Below are 22637 nucleotides of genomic sequence, written 5' to 3' on the forward strand. Positions count from 1 at the left end.
GTTATATCCAATTACTGAGACCTGGTTTTGGAGGGTGTGGGGGGGAGGGAGAGAGCGCGAGCAAGGACTGATCACAAGCTTCAGGCAAGGGCTTCCAAACTTGTCAACTCTGTGACACAAGCTGCACACAACCCAGAGGATAAAATAGCCACTTAGCCCACACGAGAGCTAAATCTTGTTGAGTGCGGTTGGAGGCTAGAGCGGAGGAATGGATACTGTTGCCATTCAGCTGTGGGCAACCCTCTCTCTGCTGGTGCACCTTGCAGCTTGCAGTCCCATCATGAGCCTGGAGCAGACTTCCCTGGAGGAAGATGTGCCCCTCTTTGATGAGCTCCTTTCGGAGCAGGATGGTGTTGATTTCAGCACACTGCTTCAGAACATGAAAAACGAGTTCCTGAAGACGTTGAATCTCTCTGATATTCCCCTGCATGAAACGGCTAAGGTGGAGCCCCCAGAATACATGTTAGAGCTGTACAACAGGTTTGCCACTGATAGGACCTCAATGCCATCTGCAAATATTGTTAGAAGCTTCCAAAATGAAGGTAAGTGCCATACTCCTTGAAGTGAACTAAGAATGAGTGGGCATTGCTTAAAACCAACAGACACGTGTTTACAATGCGTGGAGCATGAAGACTGAATTGGGGGGAAAAGGAGTTTACAGCGATTAGATAGAGATGCAGCTGGAGTTAACGAACTAACACCGCATGTGCCTATAATCAACCAGCTCACATTGCTTTTCTGATGTAACCTTTCCTCCCATCCTTTGCCTATTATATCTTTGAGACAGTAAGGACTTTGGGGTAGGGGCAATGTCTTCTTTTATGTTTGAATATTATGGGTGTATAATACAAATAAATCGTCTTCATCCCAGGAAGCATGTGAATCACTTATAAGTTACCTTCATAGGCATCCGATTTTCAAAGCGAGACAGACGGTAACTGAATTAATGGGAAAAACCCTCTTTCACAACCCACACAATGGTACAAATTCTCATTCGGGAAGCCCAATTTCTTCATGGATTCCTAACCAAACAGTGAATGACTCGCTAGTAATATTTTCCCAATTTAGTCTTTAATGGGTCCCAAGGCCTGGTGTGTGAAGTAAAGTCAGTAGAATATATAGAAATATCTGCAGCTAGCAGCTCTCTATGATGATTTTTGCTAACTCTCGGTGTTCATTTTTGAAGAAATAAAGTAATTTCTATTTTTCAAAAAAAAATTACTAAAAAATGCATAAAATCATGAGTTTAGACAGTTACAAATATCGTGCAATTGAAACTTTCCTGCAATGGCTATATAACGAGAGGAATGTAAGGCTCACATACTAGCTGCTGGTGATTTCTTTATGCTTTATGCATAAGTAACAATGTAGGCTATATATTTAAAAGGCTTTTCAACTAATCATTTATGCCCCCGAAACATTCTGTTTGCCAGTAGGACTGAGTTGATTTTTTCTAACAACTCAGCTTTACGTGTTATAATTCAAATAAAAATGGCTCTTCTATCATGCCAATCTCAGTTTTACTGATGAACGCCAAAACTACAAGATAACAAAGCAAACACTGAGTATATGTGACCTAAATTTGACAACTCAGTTAGATACTCTGACTAGTTATGGACTAATCTATACCTCATTCAAATGTGTGCATTCTTATCCAGCCTCATGTTTCTGGTTTTAAAAGGCTCTGCCTTAAAGTTCAAATCCACTTTAACTGTGCATTTCTTCAACATATAGATAACATTTAATTGACTGAGGGCTGGATTGCAAACCACTTATGCGTACTGAAGACCATGGGATGAGTGACTGCTCATGAGCGTAGAGAAGGCATTCACAATCTGGTCCTGAAGGAATATGGAATAATGAGTATTGTCCTTTTCTGACACTTGCAATTTTAAGATGAAAAAGTATCAGGAATATAAATGGACTATAATTGGGCAAGTACAGTATACTGAGGAGGAAATCCTATGTGTTTTACTAGTGTAAATCAGCAGTCATCCTTTATTTTTAGTAAATTTAACAATGCACAGTTCTATTCATTTTTGTAAACACAACAGAGATGCCAAGCATCCTTTTCACCATTACATGAAGTCTGCAATGGCCATGTCAAACTCAGGGTAACTTCCTACCTTCTTGGCAGGTTCCTGTCCTTTCTTCTAGTCCAGAACTACAGGAATAGATTCAGATACTCATAAGCTAATACAAATGCTTTCCATATGCACACATATAGTACAGAGGGTTTATTTTAATTCTCTCTCCTTTGTATGTCTAGAAAGTCAATAACAACTAGGGAACCTGAATTTTATGTCTTATGGGCCTTTTAGTGGTTAAAAATGAAGTGCTTGCAATTATATTGATAAAAGAGATGGAACAGATCACACAATGCAATCTTTATACTTATCTGCTTGTGCTAGTAGAAGATGATAATGGAAATTGAATGGCTGGAAGCAGTAGAACTTTATAACGATTGTTCATTAGCAGTTTTAGCTCATGGAGCCATTCGGCTCCATTGCAGATATGATTCTAATGTGGTCATCACTTAAAAATTTAAATAAACTTCTCTGGGCTAAATCCTCCTCCTTCAGACACCAGTGCATCCTCATTGACACCAATGAGGAAGTACGGGTAATAGTGAGGGGGGAATTTGATCCTTTGAGTTTTCCTGCTCAGCCAGTCTTGTGGGCAGCGCCCATCCTGACTTATTTTTCTCTCTAATCAGGAAGTGAGACACCCAGTTTCCCATAAGGGCGTGTCCCTAACCCCTTCCAATGAATTATTCATGTCCATCTTCTATGCAGTCAGCTGACTTTTCCCCACCCCAAGATTGTACATATCCCCATGACAGTGGACTTGTTCTCCAGCATCCTGCAGGCTGGGAAACCCTCGAGGTCACTCTAAGTTCTGGTGCCACTTCCAGTTTTAAAGTGAGTCATGCTCACTAGACATGTGGTGCTTTCAAACTCCCAACTAAAGTCAATGGGAAGAGAGGGCAAACGGGACCTCTCGTGTTTGGCCTCTTCGATATTTTTTTTCTTGTAAACAACAGATGGGTTTGCAAACACCAGAAAACGCTGAAGTCCCATTAAAGTCAATGGGGCTACTCATGTGCTGAAGTGCTTTGCTAGCTCAGGGCCAATATTTGTAGCTGTGTCAACCAAATGTCTCCATAAATATATCAATCCCAGAGTCATAGAAATCAGAGATGGGAAAATGTACAGGTTCCATGCAGTCCATCCCCTTCACCCTTGTAGGAAGGTCCACTAAGTCTATATTTCCTAATCTGGTTTCAGGGTTGTTATTGATATTAGGGAAATGCAGCAATAAATGCAAACATTTTTCTAAATTTCCTATATGTATGAAGAAATGCAGATGTGTATGTATAAACATAGATAGATAGATTAGATTAGATTGTTTGCTTGATATACATTTGATTAATTAATACTCTCAAAAGCTCCAAAGTAAGTACAGCAGTTTTCTTTTGCTCCTTTCAAGACAGATCCAAAATCTATTGACGTCAAAATGGGAATATTTCCATGGCTTCAGTGGGCTTTGGATCAAGACCTAACTCCCAGTTATAAGCCTTTGCATCACCCTAAACAACTTGTCTCTTTTCTTGGTGGTTGCAGTCTTCAGACACTGGTGGAAGCTTATGGTATCATTTGTTTCCATTGGGAGATCTATGTAACACCTCATCAGTAACAGCAGATCAGCAGTAGGGATTTTAATGTGTTGTATCAGATCACCAGTGAAGATACAAATTCACTATACCTGAGGAGTGTGGCACTGTAAATAGGGTCAATTGAAGGTAAAGGAGATCACACTACTTATGAGGGGATCTACTGGATATTCCATAGAAAGGCAGATCCCCTCTTAATAGACAAAAACATAAACAGATACAAATGCAGCCTACTTTTGCTGCAGAAACAGTTTGTGTCATTCTGCCCATCTCCAATCCCCCATGTCTCTTCAGTTGGATATAGTATTCTTCTTCACTTCCTGTCCTAAAATCTTGTGTAATGTTGATATTCACATGTTAAACAGCTGTTGTATTTGCACTCCAGAGGAGGCTTCATTTCAGTGCTGGGCAAAACGATTCCTATATACCATAAACATAATGGGTCCGATCAGTAAAGACCTTTTATAAAGCACTTCGGTAGCCACATTGGAAGAAAGAAAGCTATAAATCCACGTTCATTGCCATTATCATGATCTGACCTTGTTTTCCTTGAAGATCCAATACAAACCATCCACCTCACCTGATGACATGAATAAAATTTTGTGTGACAATCCATTATTCCTATTTATTATCATTTTCCTGTAACTGTTCACACTGAAACCAAGGAATACAAGGCATGCAAGGCTGAGTTCCATGCATGCATATTTCTGCTGGAAATATTTGCAGCTACAAAGTGTTTATTTATGTTGATCTTTGCCATTTCCAGATCTGACTTCCCACCCTATTGGTGTCACAGGAATCCGGAAATACCCTCTTCTCTTCAATGTCTCCATCCCTCACCATGAAGAGATCACGATGGCAGAGCTGAGACTCTACACACTGGTGGAGCGGGACAGAATACTCTATGATGGGCTGGATAGGAAAGTCACCATTTTTGAAGTACTGGAGAACAACCATGCGGGAAGAGAAGGAGAGGAGAGAAAAATGGTGGCACTTGCATCCAGGCAGATCTACGGCACCAATAGCGAGTGGGAGACCTTTGATATCACAGATGCCATGAGGCGCTGGCGTAGGTCAGAGTTGACCACTCACAGGCTGGAGGTGCAGATAGAGAGCGGAGAAAGGGAGGAGCCAAACGGAGAGGGGAAACTCGATATTGACATCAATTCCGAGGCCAAGCACGTGCCTCTGTTGATTGTGTTCTCAGATGACCTGAGCAATGACAAAAAGGAGGAGAAGCAGGAACTGGACGAAATGATAGACCACGAGCAGCTGCTGGATTTGGAGAACCTGGGCATGGGCAACTTCCACAACGGGCCAGGTGAAGAGGCGCTGCTCCAGATGCGCTCCAACATCATTTATGACTCCACTGCCCGCATCCGGAGGAACGCCAAGGGCAACTACTGCAAAAGGACTCCACTCTATATCGATTTCAAGGAGATTGGCTGGGATTCCTGGATCATCGCCCCAACGGGATACGAAGCCTATGAGTGCCGCGGAGTGTGCTCCTACCCTTTAACTGAACACGTCACGCCAACTAAACATGCCATTGTCCAGACTTTGGTTCACCTGAAGAATCCTCAGAAAGCTTCCAAAGCCTGCTGTGTGCCTACCAAGCTTGATCCCATCTCCATCCTCTACTTAGACGCAGGGGTGGTTACTTACAAGTTCAAATATGAGGGGATGGCAGTTTCAGAGTGTGGCTGCCGATAGTAGAAGGGAATGCATGCCCCGTGCGTGCACCAGGGGAGTATTTAATAATTCAGTCTGTAAATTTGTACATTTTGCATTTCCTATTTAATAAGGTTATTTAATGAGGAGTGTACAGATAATTGTATGTTTCATGTCATAGGGAATGGGCAGGTCATATGATTTTACGGAATGTATATTTTGTTCCTGTGCTTGCTTCTTCTTGCTGTTTCGCTTCTTATGAGAAAAACTTCCTTCGTAAACAAAATAAAGAAGGAAAACCAGATCATTGGGTTGTTGGGGTTTTTTGCCCCAAAATAGACAGCTTTAATGCCATGGAATAACATTCATGGATTTTAGTTCTTAAAAAAAAAATTGTTGTGGTCAAGGACATTGTTTGAAATGCATCCCCACTGCAGGGATTAAAACATGGACTGAATGAACATAATAAAGTGATATGTTAAATGCTTTATATTATGGCATATTCTGATAGGTGCATTTCCATCCCTCCCTTCCCCCCATGAGCCCAAGTTAACATTTTATTCTCAGGAATGTTCCTCGGTATTTATGCCCTAACTTTTCATTGCATTTCAGTAGAAAACAATTCCTTGCTGATGTGTTTGGAGTCAGTTAAAACAGTTTTGAAGTGATTGTGTTCACATTAAAATTTGCAGTCAGTGAAACTGTGAACCTGATGTAACACTCACTTGAGTGTTTGGATTGAATAATTGGCTAAGATTGAGAGATAAAGACTTTGTCAAATAACCAAGGAAAACATTTTGCAAAATCATCCCATTTGGTGAAAGCTGGTAAGTTTCAAAGGGCAAACGTCATCGGTAGATGCTTAAAGTGAGTTCAGAGCCTAAACTCCATTTCTCAAACAGATGTAAGCACTTAGGGCCAGATTTTCAAAGTACTTAGGTGCCTTAAGATACTGGGATGTTCAAAAGCACCTAAAGGAGTTAGGTGCCTAATTCCCATTGAAATCACTGAAAGTTAGTCTCTAAATTGCTTAGGCATCTACTGGGATTTTCAAAAGTGTCTATCTAGATCTTTAGGTACCTCAATACTTTTGAAAATCTGACTCTTCGGAGCAATCACCCCCATTAAGAGTCAGTGGGACATAGGCTTCTAAGTCATTTAGTTGCTTTTGAAAATTTTACCCTGGCTCTAAAAGCCATTTTAGCAGGGATAGTTTTAGCAGTATCCAAAGAGAGGGATGCAGGGGCGGCTCTAGGTATTTTGCCGCCTGAAGCATGGCAGACAGGCTGCCTTCGGCGTCTTGCCTGCGGGAGATCCCCGATCCCGCGGATTTGGTGGCATGCCTGCAGGAGGTCTGCTGAAGCCGCAGGACCAGCGGACCCTCCACAGGCATGCCGCCGAAAGCCATCTGCCTGCCGCCCTCGCGGCGACCGGCAGAGCACCCCCCATGGCTTGCCGCCCCAGGCACACACTTGGCGTGCTGGTGCCTGGAGCTACCCCTGGAGGGATGAAAGCCATGAAAAGAAAGGACATTTCCCCTCTTCTAACACCCCTCAACCAAACACTGCCTATCTGCAATGTTAGGTGGGGGCAGTGCTCTGGCAGACTGCCCCTTTGCTATTACACAAAGCAAGAAATGTGTCTACCATTTGTTTATTATCAAATCCCTTGTATATAGCAAGGCTGCTGACTTTGGATGTAAAATTCCACATTTGATGAATGTTGCAATTCAAGGGCCAGGACTTTAGCTGGGTAAAATCTGCATAGTACCTCTATTGAACTCCTCAAAGATACACTGATTTACACCGGCTGGGAGCCTGCCCTCCATTTGGCTAATATGTTATGTATAACTAAATCTATACAATCCAACTCAAATGGCAAGTAACACTGTGCTTAGTCCATTTAAACCTAGGGAGAAAAGGAAATCCCTCCACCCCAACTATGCAGAGAGGATCTTTCCTTTCTGTACGTGTTGAAGTTGTCAATTCATAAAGACACTGCTCCCGCACACACACACACTTAAACTATATATGATGGAGTCACATGCCATGTTTCCGCCACTCTTCTGCAACAAATCATAGTGATAAGAAGGTGTCGGAGCTGAGAAACAATAGGCCCGTCACTTTATTTATATTAAGCTGCAAATTTGTCAGATTCTTGGGGAAGTGTAAGTGACGTTGACCCCCCCAGCCTCCACCAGAGCCTACTGTACTGTCCTGCATCTGTTCTACACTTTTAAGGCAAAGTTATCTTCACTGGAAGTGATAAGAGACTTGTCTTTGAAAGAACTGACTCTGACACCTCATGGGAATGAACACAAAAGACTTTATCGAACACCAACTGAAACCAGTTTCACCGCCATCCACGCAAACCCTTCTGTGCTTCCCATTATTTATTGATCTATTTATTGACTGTCCGCCTTTGTAATATAATGTAGAATACAAAATGTTTTATTTTTGTGCTCATATGTATTCCCACTCTGATAAAACCTTTTACTGAACAACTTATATTTTGAGGCCTTCTGTTGAGCATTGCTCCAAAGTGGGTTAGGTTTTTGTTTTGTTTTGTTTTGTTTTTGGTATAGATCTTTGTAAATATAGTACATTATTATCATCTTTCCTGCCTTCAGACAATCCATCACAGTGATTTAAGAAAGCATCTTGGAGAATGCACAGTCTTGTCTGATAGATACAAGCTCTATCAAGGATATAATTGCTTCAAGTGCTCTAGCTATATAGTCTATTGTAAAGTAGTGCAGAGCAGAGTAGGTGGTACATTTCCAACTAGCAGGCTCAATCAATGAAGCTACATTGATTTAGATCAGCTGGGAAAATGACTGTCATTGCCTTATGGACCACTCCACTTTGCAACTTCATAATCTTAACCTTGCATAAATGGTGGGTTAAAAACATGTAACAGATGTGAAATCTTCTTAATACACTAGCATGAATCATTTTAAGTGAGACCCCCACAAATACCTTTTAATATGGCATGCCCAAAGTATCTGCAGTTCATATGAAGCGAGTACAAACCATTCACCGTGTCAGTGGCATAACAATTATTTTTTGCAATAATCCATCATTTATTTTATCATCTCTTTTCTGCAACAGGCTTGTATATATTTGTACCCCTTTCCTCTACTGAATAGCATCAGAAAGGCTCAACCGCATAGCCTATGACCTATACTGTTAACAGCCAGTGAAGAATCTCCTTTAGCTTGAGCTCAGGTAGTCAGAGGCTACAAAAGGAGTTCTGTTCCTGCACTTGTCACCATAAGGGGGCCATGTGGTAAAATAATGAATTGTCATAGATTTGTTACATTATTGTAAAAAGGGTAAGAAAAGTCCCATTGCCTATGGTATACATGCAGATAAGGTCCATGGTACGAGTAAAAAAAAAAAAATAGAATGTAGGGATCAATTCTGCAAACATTTATGCACAGGAGTAATTTTACCTGTGAGCGAAGTTACATGTATAAGCATTTATAGGTTCAGTACATAGGAACATAGGAACCAAGCCAAATTAGCACAGTGGTTCATCCAATCTATTATTAATTAACCTTTATACTGCAGTACAACAAACAGCTAAGGTACTAGTAGAGTGCCAGGTTTGCCACAACTCAGAGGCAAATGCTGAAGGCACTTCAGCTACTCTGCTTTGTAGGCACTAACCCTGGCTAGTAGTGGTTGCATCTTGTCTCTGACTGTGGCCTGTCAGAGGAACCCAGGTATCAGAGGAATGTGCAAGAAACCCTCTAATGGCAATTAGTAAGAAAATAAGAAACACCTTATTATGATGTTCTTTGGGAAAACATTGTTAAACCAAAATTTTAATATCTCATGAACCATGCATTTATGTATGCTCTATATTGTTCATAACCTGAGATTTTAACTAATCAGAATATTTCCTCTCTTTGTAAGGTTTCTGTTTTAAAAAAGGACATTTGCTTTAATAAAATGACTTCAACCCAGTGCAAAAGATAACTGGGTAACTACAATTTGCTAGCCCATACATTACAACTACAATAAAAATATTGTTCATATTATGACCATGCACGGTGCAGTGGGAGTATGTGGTCTATTTGTTTTTAAAGAGAGTTTTTAAATTAATAAATTAAGCCCGATCCTGCAAACACATACATGCTTAACTTAAAGCATGGGCGTTGTCTCCCTGAGTTCATACTTTATATTGCAGCATATAGCAATGTTTCGAGGTTCAGGGCCTTAGTTACTAAAAACAATACAATACAAAATTTAATGTTTCACATATTGTTAACAATAAATCAAATATGAATCGCTTGAAACATTTTCCAGGGCTAGGAAGAGATTAATTATATTAATGAAAAAAATATAATTTATGATTTCTGCTTCTTACATTTTTTACACATTTATTTTTCACGTTAACTAGTAGCTTAAATTGATTTTATTTTCTTTCCTGACCTGCTTGATGTCAATGTTAATGGATTTTTTACTCTTATTTTTTAAAGCCAAATAAAAAAGAAAAGATATTCCTAAGAAAATAGCTTCAATTTTGGAGTGTTCTTTTTTTAATAAATTTTGCAAAATATTCCTAAAATGTTGCACATTACCAAAAGATATATTCTTTGCAAACTACCTACTGCAGCAATCTTTGCTCACATAAACTATCAACTTCAACGGGATTCCTACTTCTGACTGTTTATTGTTTATATTAGAGTAGCACATACCACCTGGTCTACACTTAACATTTAAGTCGCCATAGCTGCAACTCTCGGGGTGGGAATAATCCACATCACTGAGTGCTATAGCTATTTCAAGCTAATCCCTGGGGTAGATGCAGCTAGGTCAACAGAAGAATGCTGTTGTCGACGTAGCTACCGTCACTCAGGAAGGCAGTGTTCCTACAGCAACAGAAAAACCCCTTCCATCGCTATAGGATGCATCTACACTACAGGCTTATGCTGGAGTAGCTACATCACTGTAGCTATGCCGCTATAGTTCCAGTGATGTAGACATAGCCTTGGGAACCCAAGCAATTTTAGGTCCCCTTTGTGCTAGGTACTTCTACAAACATATAGTGGCAGACAATCCTTGCCCTGAAGAACTTGCAACCTAAGTAGACAAGACAGACGAAGGATGGGAGGGGAAACAGAGGCACTGAAGTCCAAAGTCACACAGCATGGAATAGAGTGTAAATCACGTGTTAGTAAGGCTCGCTGATGCGAGCGAGGGTTGCAGAGTTCTGCTCTCAGATTAACACACTTGGTTCTGGGTGAATTTGAACCTTTGAGAGTTTTATTCTCCCCTGGGAAAAAGATTCAGCATTCGTGGCCAACTCAGATACGCTCCTAAAAGTATTTATGTTTCTCCAAACTATATACATCTCTTGGGTCTGCAAAACTGGACTAGAAATTGCCCCCAAAATAAACTTTCCCATGTGGTTTTCTTGCACTACCCCTTCTAGGCCTGGCTGAAGATAATAGAACCCAGGAGTCCTGACTCATGGTTCCATGCTCTCTCCACTAGATCACAGCCCATCTCATGGTTTCTTGGCACTTTGCAGATCCGGTCATCCCCAAGCTCTGGAACTGTAACCTAACTTGGTAGCTCAGAATCTTCTTCTCCGGCACCACTGCCCCCAACTCTGTATGACCCTAGCCCCTGAGACTGTGAGCAGTCTGAAGTGGTTTGCTGAGCCAGTAGGGCAGGCAAAGCTGCATGAGAAAACCACATGATGAACTGGCAGCAGATCAGAGCACTCTCTCTCCCTAGCTGTGGCTGGTTGTTGTGTGAGGGGAACCTGGCCATGGGTGCTGACTCCGTGGGTGCTCTGGGGCTGGAAAAAAAAAATCGGCCCCACCAATCAGCTCTTCCCCCTCCCCACCTCAGCGCCTCCTGCCCACTGCGATCAGCTGTTCAGCAACGGGTAGGAGGCGCTGCGGGGGAAGGACGGAGCGAGGGCAGGGCGCACTCAGGGGAGGGGCAGAACGGGGTGGGAAGAGGCAGGGCAGGGTGGGGCCTCGGGGGAAAGGAGGTGGAGGGGGCGGGGCCTGGAGCAGAGGAGGGCTCGAGCACCCCTGCAGAAATTAGAAAGTCAGCACCTATGAACCAGGCTTTGGCTCCCAGCAAATCACACCCCCTTATTCCTGGTCATCACCTTCCCCCACTGCCAGGGCTGGCCCTAGACAAAATGGCGCAGCAGGTGAGGAGTGTCTTCAGCACCTCTCCTCCTCCATTTGTTAAATGTGTGAATACCTTAATTTTTATTTCATGCATGATTTGCATGCATGATTTATCCCTGTCATATAAGACAATGAATTTGCATGCTAGGATCTGTTAATCTGTACTTCTACCTCACTGACTGACTGGCGACACCTCAGCCCTAATATACCTGTGAGAGCATTCTAGGTTTGAGGAAAACGTAGTTCTCAGAAAGTCTGGAAGGTTCCACAAGAGTCTACAAAGGTCCGGAACATTCTAGGTGGTTAGTGAAAAATGAATCCACACACGGAATAGCTGAAACATGTGACTTCAAACGTTCTATTTTCCCTTTTGCTGCTAACCACAAAAACAGCCCCCTGAGTCCAGCGCCACCAAGCCCCACACCCCAGGCAATTGCCTGAGTTGCCTGCCCCTAAATCTAGTCTCTGTGGTACCCTAGTTCGTCTTTGAAACCCCTCATGGCTCTTTTTAAATCTGAGGCAGAGGGAGAGCCAGTTGCTCCAGTTTTAGGTCCTTGATGTGGCTGCCTGTGCGTGGAGGTCGGGATGCCCCTGGGAAGAGTGGAATTAAGGAATCTGGCCTGCAGCAGCCATCTGTGAAGCAAGAGGTGGCCGTGAGGTGACTATACCCAGATTTGGGATTAGCTGTTGGTCGGAGATGTGAGCCCGGGCAAGGGGAGTTTGTCTCTGAAAACCCCTCACACAGCCTGCTCTCTGACACTCAGAGCTGAGGGAAAAACAGAAGATGACTTCAGGTAAGGACACGTTGCACTTTTATAGCGCTCTCGGTAGCACTTCACAAACAGGGACTCACTGGCCCTCACCACACTCTGGGCTGATAACTAATATCATTGCCTCTGTTTTGCAGACTGGCAAAATGAGGCACATGGGAGCTAAGGCCCAAACATTTCAAACCTGGCAGCTTCTAATTCTAGGTGCCCAAATTGAGATCTACTGATGCCAGCGGGAAGCCGTGGGTGTTCAGTCCCTCTGCTGATCAAGCCTTATGTTTCTTTAGCGGGTCACCCAAAAACTGAGGCCTTTTCAAAAATGTTGTTCCTAAGTGATTTGCCCAAAGTCATGCACTCAGAAGGCAGAGAGAGGAGTAGAACCCCAGAGCCCTGACTCCTGCTTCCAGCACTAAACAACACTTCTCAGGGTGAACAGAGATCCACCTGAAAGCTCTGCCTACGTGAAAGAGGGGAGTTAAGCTGGAATTTTCAAAGGAGCCATGAAAATCAGTGGGGGTTGGGTGCTAATTTCCCCATGCCCCTTTGAAAAAGCCAGCCTTAGCCACCAATAAAAGGAAAGATACAATGAAGCATTTTCTGTACACAACACTAAGTCAAATCCTCGCTACGCCCTTCATAAAAAATGATTTTCTGGCACTTATAACATCTGCTCCAAGTGTTTGAAAAACTACAGCCCAATGTTAATTTAAACTTCCTTAGGACCCAGTTCAGCATTTGGGGAGCAAGCACGGTTAATAGGATGGGAACTGTGTTGATGCTGAGTTGCTTACTATGTCGGGAAAAAAAGCCAGAACAAAAACCAGCCTGAGATAGAGGTTTTGTTTATACTGCTGACCCATCTGTCTTCATTAACGCGCTATTTACAGGAAAAGTTAAAAAATCGGCTTCTGCTCCTTCTTTAGCTGCAACAGCAACAAAAAGAGGCAAAAGGGTTTGTTTGCCCCCAAACTAAAAATGGAAATGCTTATCAGAACCTCTAGGAAGATGTTTATTATAGGAATTTTATTATTGTTGGTTACTAGAGTTGGACTCAGCCATTTCAGCCAGAACTTGTTCATTTCTAGACACAGAAGCCCAGATCCTCAAAGGTGCCTAGCTCCTATTGAAATTAATGGGAGTTAAGCACCGGAATACTTTTGAGGGGCAGTGCTTAATTTGTGCCAAGACTTGCCAGGGCTGAGCCCCGGCACCTATAAGCCTGGGAGTTCATCGCCCCACCACCTCTGGGCTTGCTGCATCAGTTATGAAAGTAAAAAAATGTCTTGAGTCCAGGCACCTCTTTCATTACAAATGAAGCGCTGCAGAGGGGTTTAGGAAGGGTGGGTGTCCCAGTGAATATTTTGCTCTCCTCATTCTGAAACAAGCGGCACCTCCAGCATTCTTACAAACAGCAGATCTCTGGCAGTGAAATGGAAGCACTGATGAGCCCTGAGCTTGGCCTTGCTTCATTAAGCAAAATGTGTGTTCATACTTCACATCAGTTTACAGGATGCCTTGCAGTTTGCAGAGTTGCCTGCAGCTGCAAGGCACTGGACCTGGTGACCCAAGAGGTCCCGTCCAGTCCTATGTAACTAACATGAGGTAAAACCCTAGAGTAGTTTTTGCACAAGTTAACAGGTTGAGGTAAACCCTAAGCTCTCCCACAGTCTCTACCATTGACCTACTAACTTGTGTCAGAACTACAAACTGCCTTGTCTTCACTAGGATTTTCCTCATGTTAGTTATCATGTATTAGCTAACGCCAGGTAAGCCCACACCTTCACATATCACCATGTGAGATATTTCCCCTGTTTTCAGACCTTCCTTAATACTAACTTAACAGAAGGGGTAGGGCCACAGCCAGAATTTTGCTAAGGAGAGGGCAGAGGTTATCTGTCTCGCTGCTCCAATTTTGAGTTACATGACAAATCCATGCACCAGGTCACAAAGCTACTCACCGAAGCTTGGCCCACCTGCCCCTCCGTCATGACACGGGGCGGGGTGGGCCCGGCAAATTTGAGTAAGCGGTGTTGTGACTTGGCTCACAGGGTCACATCATCACTTATGTAAATTTGGCCCAGCCACGCCTCTATCATCTAGTCAGGAGCTTCCTCCACTGTCCCCCTGACAAATGCGGAAGGAGGGTTTAGTGATTAGGGTACAAGCCTAAGAATTTCACTATAAGCTAGAAATTGCTTTAGTGTCTAATTTCTGTAAAGGTCTAGGATACATCCCTATTCATACTTCATTCCTGAGTCATATTGATCAGCCTCCTTTTCAATGTTTTAGAGGCTTCGCTGCTCCTTTGATTGCCTTTTCTTTCTAGTAAACAAAGGAACTGTATAGGTTAACCCAGTAATTAATGCAGCCGCAATAAAGGAAATGATAGGAAAGGAATGGATTTCCTTGGCACAAAACAATGCTTCCTGAAAAGAATGACTTTTTTTCTCCAGGTCCCAGAAGAATTGTGGTTTCTCAGCACTGGGATACTAAGATGAGGCAAAGCCTGAGACGCAGCCAGTGGGGAGATTTCTCCTTTACTTCAGTGAGTTTTAGATCAGGCTGAGATCCTTTCAAACTAAAATCATTTTGCTCAGTTTTTAGGAAGCAAAAGGATGTGGATAATCATAGAATCCTAAAAATATGGGGCTGGAAGGAACCGCAGGAGGTCAACTTGTCCATTGCCCTGCTGCAGGACCAAGTATACTTAGAAAATAAAAATCTACTGCAGATGTCACGTTCATAATAATGTTATGCTGTGCCCTTGGGCGCATCATCGGCAACAGAGATCAAAACTGGGAATCTTAAACATCAGCCTCTATTGCTGGCCCTAGAAGACCCAGCTCTTATGAGTTTTAAAGGAGTATTAAACCTGATTTTTCCATCACATACTCCCATTTTTTAATTGTCATGACTCCCTTGAATTCAACTGAGTTACTTCAGTCTCAGCCAGAGGAGAATTGGGACCTAGGTCTCTTTTTTAGAGAGAGAGAAAGGACCTTCATCACCCCATTAACTGTTGCTGCAATTCATGCTGCTCTGGATGCAGATGATCTCACACCAAGGCAATAGGATCTCATGAGTACAGAGAAGTTTATGAGCCTTTAGAACTCATTGTAAACAAAAAAAATCCTTTTTAAAAAAAGTTCTCTTTTGAAAAGTGGGCAGTGTGGACAATTTTGATGTCTTTCACCAGTGTGGCAGCTGGACGCTCTGTGTTGTGAATCAAACCTTAGCTTCCCTGAACATGCCCTTTTGCTGCTTAATATGATACATTTCAGTGCTGGTGTGTTGATTGAAAAGGTGAGGTTTGACTATAGGACGTAAAGGCAACGTGTCAGTGGAGGTGCTCCGTTGACTTCCTTTGTGCCCACACTCCACCCCACCCCCACACCACCAGACCACATTCAGCATTGCATTTACACGTGTTGGTGCTTACATCACATGCCATATCCTTAAAAATAAGCAAGTGCAAGTGCTTTGCTGAATCTCAGAGAAGAGAATAAGAGAAGAGACAGACCAGGGCGCCAGAGGGCCGCAGCACGCAGCAGCACATGGGGCGGGCGGCGCGGGGGCGCTCTCTGCCCGGCGCCGCGGGGCGACACAGGCAGCCTCCGGCGTTGCTTGCCGGGAGGGTCCGCTGGTCCCGCGGCTTCGGTGGACCTCCCGCAGGCAAACCGCCGAAGGCAGCCTGCCTGCCGTGCTTGGGGCGGCAAAATCCCTAGAGCCGCCCCTGAATCAGACACATGGTTTCTCAGGGCTGTCGATGACTCTGAACTACTATATTACCTTGAAGATTACTTAACACAGGATCGAGTTGAATTCATTGAGTAGGTAGCAAATATTGCTTGAACCAAATGTGACCTGCAAATATCTTAACAGGGCTGTGCTACTAGCAATTTTTCTCTCTCTAAGTTCTTTGAATACATTAGAAACAAACAGACATACCAGGAGTCAGTTAGATGTTTGAGTGCCAGGCATGGAAAGTCAACATCAGATAAAGGAGGCATTGTTGAGATCTTAGATGATTTCTTTGCTTTAGAATTTTGCTTTATAAAAGAAGTGGAAGGCGACATCCAGGGTAACATTTCCTTAATGAAAATGAAAAAAGGAGCTCTGGTTTTTGAGGAAGTTCTATAGCATTGTTTCTCAAACTGGCGTCTCCGCTTGTGTAGGGAAAGTCCCTGGCGGGCCGGGCCGGTTTGTTTACCTGCCCCATCTGCAGGTCCGGCCGATCGTGGCTCCCACTGGCTGCGGTTCGCCACTGCAGGCCAATGGTGGCTGCTGGAAGTGGCAGCCAGTAAGTCCCTCGGCCCGCGCTGCTTCCAGCAGCTACCATTGGCCTGGAGCAGCGAACCGTGGCCAGTGGGAGCCCAGCCCGCCAGGGGCTTTCCCTACACAAGTAGCGAACCCAGTTTGAGAAACACTGTTCTATAGCCTGTGTCATGCAGGAAGTCAGTCTAGATGATCACAGTGGTCCCTTCTGGCCTTGAAATCCATTAATTTATGAAAGCCTCCAAACCTTTGCATGGTCTTTCAAACTATACTCGCCAAGTGCTGCAAATGTTGGACTTAGATTCTAAGGTTAACTAAGGACTTACTTTTAAGATGATCAAGTTAACTATCCCTAAATGTGTAGCCAAAAGAATGCCAGCTATGTTCTGTGATAGTGACATTTATATCATGTGGACCAGATAAATGTCAAAAACAACCCTCTTTCTCAATCATTATTATTTCTTCATGTCTTGGGTCAGCGTGCTCAGTGCTGAACAGACAGAGGCAGAAGTCTGACAAAAATAAACCGCCAAATCAGTTGATTGAATGCCTCCGAGGACTTGACAGAATGTGGAAGGCTGCTGGCTTGAATCCCGCTCAGGCTGATGGTGCCTAAAAGTTATTTCCATCTAATGGCTGACTGGTCAGTAACCTGGGAGCTGGTAATCTCAATCCAGTTCCTAGTGGACAGGTGCCCCCCTTCACTATCTTAGTCAAGAAGTGCAGGAGTGCCTGGGCATAGAAACTGAATTAACCCCTCGCTCTTTCTAGTTTGTCCCTCCAGTGCGCAGCTGCTTGAACTATATTAATGAAAGGCTACTCTTTGCGTTGCTCTGGTATCTGGTGTGTGGAGAGCTGGGGGGGAAATCTCAGTCTCTAGGGGCAGTCAGAATGAGACTCTTTCACCCACAGTGCATTCATTTTTAAAATCCTGCAAGTTAACTAGCTCACTCCTTTATCCAGCAGAAAGGACTTACAAACACACATGCCATGGATCTATTCCTGCAGACAAACTCCTACGTGTGTCCAGGGAGTTCCTGGCACTTTTGTCTGCAACAGGATTTCAGGATCAAGAGATATATAGACCTTGTCCATTTTATGCATGTGCACGTACGCACACACACATTATTTTATTGATAATTATTATCATTTAGCACTTTAAAAATCATTGATACTTAAAGTGTAAGCTCTTTGGGGCAAGGACTGTCTTTCTGTTCTGTGCTTGTACAGCCCCTAGCATAGTGGGGTCCATGATGGGGGCTGCTAGATGCTACTGAAATACAAATCAGAACCATAACAACTCCTTTCAAGGGAGTTCCTGGCACTTGTGTCTGCAAAAGGAATTCAGGATCAGGCGATGTATGGATCCAGCACATTATATGAGTTGCCATAGACACAGAGATCTAGGCTGCTTGGCTTTTTTCTTTGGAACTCTCAAACAATGTCGTTTAGCTGTGTGCTGATGAAGCTAACCAGGATGCAAGCTTAAGCTGGTGTTGAAAAGATATGCGTTGCGTTAAGTGAGACGGTTTTAAACACAGGGTGGTCTCTGAAAGCAAGTACAGTAGTTCACTAGCAACCACAGCTAAACAATAACCCCATCGTCCATAGCGCTCAGGTTTATGTTGGCTTTGCTGTAGCAACTCCTTATCTTTTTGGAGATTAGAATATTTTAGATCAGGAGTTGCGAGATTTGGTGGGATCCATTTTCTGAGCTGCCGCTGCAGGCTGATCAGGCAAAGTCGAAATACGAAGCTTCAGGAGACAGCGGTAATGCTCAAATAATGAGGATATTCAACTAGCTGCTAGGGTGAATGCCATTTACTGAACATCAGACAGAATACTCAGCCAAGGGCAGTTCTGCTGCCTAAAGTTTAAGCCACCTATGCTGAAAACAGAGTGAACATCATACCCCAGCAATAAATGGGACCATTTATCATTTTTGCGATCAATTGCTCACAGAAGGCAACCATGCCAGTGTAATTGCCAGTGATTATCCATTCCCAGGGATTATAACTTTATCTGTGTGCCCACCTCTTCCTGTTCAAGTCTCCCTGGCTTCACCACCACTGGACACTGAAATGCTCTAGTCTTCAGCCTCGTGAAATCCAAATTGCACTGCCAGGGAGTGTGAAAGCAGGGAGCAGGGGGTGAGCCCAGACTCCAGCAGAAAATTGGAACAAAATGAGGCCTATATGGGAAATAAACAAGATGACATTACATGACAGCAGAATGCAAAGTTGTGACGGGCATGTTTCTGGGGCTGACCTACATAACTAGCTCAGCAACTGCCTCAGATGAAGGCCAAAGATGGACTCTCCTTTATGCCTTCCTACAACATGCTCTGAGGGCTTCTCTCCACACAGAAGTTGCAGCAGTTTAACTTAAATTGGTTTAAAAGCCGATTTAGCTAAACAGATGCAAAGCCCAATGTGGATACATTTATATCAGTTTTAATCTGGTTTACATTGATTGAATTACGGTTGTTACAGGTAGAAGCTAGACTGACAGAATCCACGTTTGAAGCAATTTAAGTGTGTCCACACATCAAGTTGCTTTGGTTCCATTCAATGGTTTTAAAATAACATCTTCAGTTAAACCAGTGTCTACCCAGCATTTCTTTTCCTTCTTCCCTCTGGGTTATACCAGTTTACACCATGTCTCACTGCCTTGTCACTCACCAAGGTATAGCTTCCACCAGCTCTGAATTTGCCCCAATAGTATTGATTGCATGTATATTTCCTAGGCTTCAGAACTCTTCTGGTTTCCTCTTTCATCCCTAATTAGGATGTCAAAGATAAACAGTGCCCTCTGAGCAAGGACCTTGCCCCCTGTTAAAGGCAGGACTGGGAAGGCACAGGGGATGAGCCGTGCTTTGTGAAATGTAACCCATGGAAGCCCCTTCTCTATGTGGGCTGCAGCACGCATTCCTCTGTGACATTGTTCAGGGCACTGTGTGTAACACTAATGAGCTCCAAAACAGGCAAACAATTTAGAGAGAGAGCCCGGCATACTCCCCAGAGATGCATTAACCCCTGCACTTTATTCACGATGCAGCATCATACTAATATTTGAGGCACAGACGTCATCCCAGTAGGATCCTGCTGCATGTCACGAGCCGCACATATAGAATTCACTCACCATTGGAACATACTCACCTCTGGGATTGGTGGGAAGTAGGTAGCATACTGAGTAGTCGCGGAAGCAAGAAGAGATTTGGGTTATGGATACCATGACTAAGGATATACAGTAGACAGAATGCCCCTGAATGAAGTCTCACCTGAAAGACCCATTCCCAATGGTGCTCAGTTCAACTGACTCTACAAGGATTTCAGTGTAAATTGCTAACGGTCAGAGTAATTAACCAGTCGCACAATTTACCAAGGGTCGTGGTGGATTCTCCATCACTGGCCATTTTAAAATCAAGTTTGGATATTTTTCTAAAAGCTCTGCTCTAGGAATTATTTTGGGGGCATTCTGTGTGCTATACAGGAGGTCAGAGTAGATTACCACAATGATCCCTTCTGGCCTAGGAATCTATCAATCTATGAGCTTGTGGGTCTAAGGAGTTTAGCTTTTATATACCACAGGGCTGGGCCACAAAGCCACCCATCCCTCAGCATGACAAACTAAGGGGAAGCTCTATTTAAATGCCACTTAAAGAACAAGGGTTTGATTCAGTCCCTACAAACCTGGATTGCCAGTGGAACACAAGCTGTGGTCTCCCAGAGACAGTAATGGAATGATGCAACTCTCATGCTGTTGGGACTGGCCAGAACAACCTCTTCAGTATGTGGAGCAGAGATGGATTGATCCAGTATGTCTACTGGACAGCCTCCTCCAGTGAGATGCCAATGGATTTTATGGCTGCTTTCCCTTTGAGAAAAGCTACAAAGCAGTGCAGGTGCCTCCTTGGGTGTGAATTGACACTCCTAGGGCTGGATCCGGCCCTGTAGCGAATGTGAATTATAGTCATGTCTTCAAAGTGGTCTGTGGTGAATACTTGCTTGCTGATTGACATTTCCCAGCATATATAACTTTGACAAATATGTATATTTCATAAGCATTTTGGAGATAGAACAGTGATCATACACAAAGGCTCATAAATGTTTATGTCTAACTGAATAAACACTAATACAATGAAGAGGCTGATTTGGTTCCTTTTTTCCCCCTCCCCAACGGTCATTTTCTCTCTGCCCAAGGCAGATAAGCAGCTACTCAGCATCATCTGGCCTTTGTGCTGCCCCTTAGTTAATGGGTAACCTGGCAGAGCATTTTTCTGGTCAAAGGGACCATTGGTAATTCAAGCCAGGGAGGACTCGGAGGCGGTTCCTAGCCCAAGTAGGAGCAACCCAGGGGGCGGAGTAGAAATAGGCCCCCTAGAATTAAGTCAGATCGGTACCACACATGAGAATTTCAGGCAGGACCAAGCCAATGACCCGCTATATGTGAATGTGAGGGAGGAGATAGTGGAAGTAAATGGCGTACCCGTGGAAGGAAAGATCAAAGGCCCAAGGCCATATATGTGTTCAAATGCAATCTGTTGTACAGGGTAGAGTAAATACGAGGGGAAGAAGTAGAGCAACTCTTAGTCCCAGGGAAACACACAAGGGCAGTACTAGAGTTAGCTCACAGTCATCTATTTGGGGGACATCTAGGAGTAGACAAGACACTGGATAGAGTCCTAAGAAGGTTTTACTGGCCAGGAATACGCAAAGAGGTCCAGCGCTATTGTGCCTCCTGCTCTGAATGCCAGTTGCATAGCCCCCAACCTCACTTGCAGGCCCCATTAGTACCTTTGGCTATTATTGAAGTCCCTTTCGAGAGGATAGCCATGGACATAGTGGGCCCACTGGAAAGGTCGGCATGGGGCCACCAAAACGTACTAGTCATCCTTGACTATGCCACGTGGTATCCAGAGGCCATTCCTTTAAGAAACCCCACATCCAAGGCAATAACAAAAGAACTACTCCAGGTTTTTGCCAGAGTGGGCATCCCTAAGGAGATCCTGACAGACCAAGGAACCCCTTTCATGTCAAAATTAATGAAGGACTTATGTACCCTACTCCGCATCCAGGCCATACGTATCTCAGTCTACCATCCACAAACTGATGGACTGGTCAAGCGGTTTAACCATACCCTTAAAAGTATAATCTGGAAGGTGGTAGCACAGGACAAAAAAGACTGGGATACCCTCCTACTGTATCTAATGTTTGCTATACGGGAAGTTCCCCAGGCATCCACTGGTTTCGGTCCCTTTGAACTACTACATGGATGTCACCCATGTGGAATGTTAGATATTACCAAGGAAGATTGGGAATAACAACCCAACCCAGGAAAAAATGTCACTGACCACATGACACAGATGAGATAGCGAATAGCTTGAGTAACCCCTATAGTACAAGAACATTTGGAAAAAGCACAAGAGGCCCAGCAGACATATTACAACCATCAGGCGAAAGTACGGAGATTTCAACCGGGGGAACGGGTGCTGGTGCTGGTGCCAACAGCAGAAACCAAACTCCTAGCCAGCTGGCATGGACCATATGAGATAGTGGAAGCCATTGGGGAGGTGGACTCTAAGGTCAGACAATCAGACCGCCGAAAGCCAGAGCAAATCTACCACATCAACTTACTGAAGCCCTGGCGTGACCGAGAGACGTGCCTGGTCATTCGGGGAGCTCCACCTCAAACAGACGACCCACGGGGGCAGGTGAAGATATCTCCTGAATTAACCCCAGAACAACGAACAGAGGTCATTGATATGATCCAACGGAACCAGGACATATTCTGTACACAGCCGGGCCGTACGACACTGGTCCAACATCATATTGTCACCAGTCCCAGAGCCAGGGTGACGATCAGATCGTATCGAATACCGGAAGCTAAAAGGGAAGAAATTAGGACAGAAGTGAAGAAGATGCTGGAACTCGGGGTTATTGAAGAATCCAACAGTCAGTGGTCCAGCCCTATTGTCCTAGTCCCCAAGCCTGATGGCACCCTGAGGTTTTGCAACGACTTCTAGAAGTTGAATGAAGTATCCCAATTCGATGCCTATCCAATACCACGCATTGATGAGCTAGTTGAT

The 22637-nt window shown here is 43.9% G+C and overlaps 1 protein-coding gene across 1 annotated transcript; it reads left to right on the forward strand.

Annotated features, from left to right (window-relative positions):
- The first annotated feature begins 201 nt into the window (after positions 1-201).
- On the forward strand, positions 202-5531 carry BMP10 (bone morphogenetic protein 10). The gene is made up of 2 exons (XM_039526422.1): positions 202-542; positions 4440-5531. The coding sequence occupies exons 1-2, from the start codon at positions 209-211 to the stop codon at positions 5384-5386; spliced, it is 1281 nt and encodes a 426-aa protein (XP_039382356.1). The 5' UTR covers positions 202-208; the 3' UTR covers positions 5387-5531.
- The last annotated feature ends 17106 nt before the right edge of the window (positions 5532-22637 follow it).

Source organism: Mauremys reevesii, linkage group 2, assembly GCF_016161935.1.
Source record: "Mauremys reevesii isolate NIE-2019 linkage group 2, ASM1616193v1, whole genome shotgun sequence".
Taxonomy (NCBI): domain Eukaryota; kingdom Metazoa; phylum Chordata; order Testudines; family Geoemydidae; genus Mauremys; species Mauremys reevesii.

Coding starts and splice junctions, on each gene's coding strand:
- BMP10 (XM_039526422.1), top strand. CDS start 209: ATGGATACTGTTGCCATTCAGCTGTGGGCAACCCTCTCTCTGCTGGTG. Junction 543..4,439: donor TAGAAGCTTCCAAAATGAAG/GTAAGTGCCATA, acceptor TGCCATTTCCAG/ATCTGACTTCCCACCCTATT.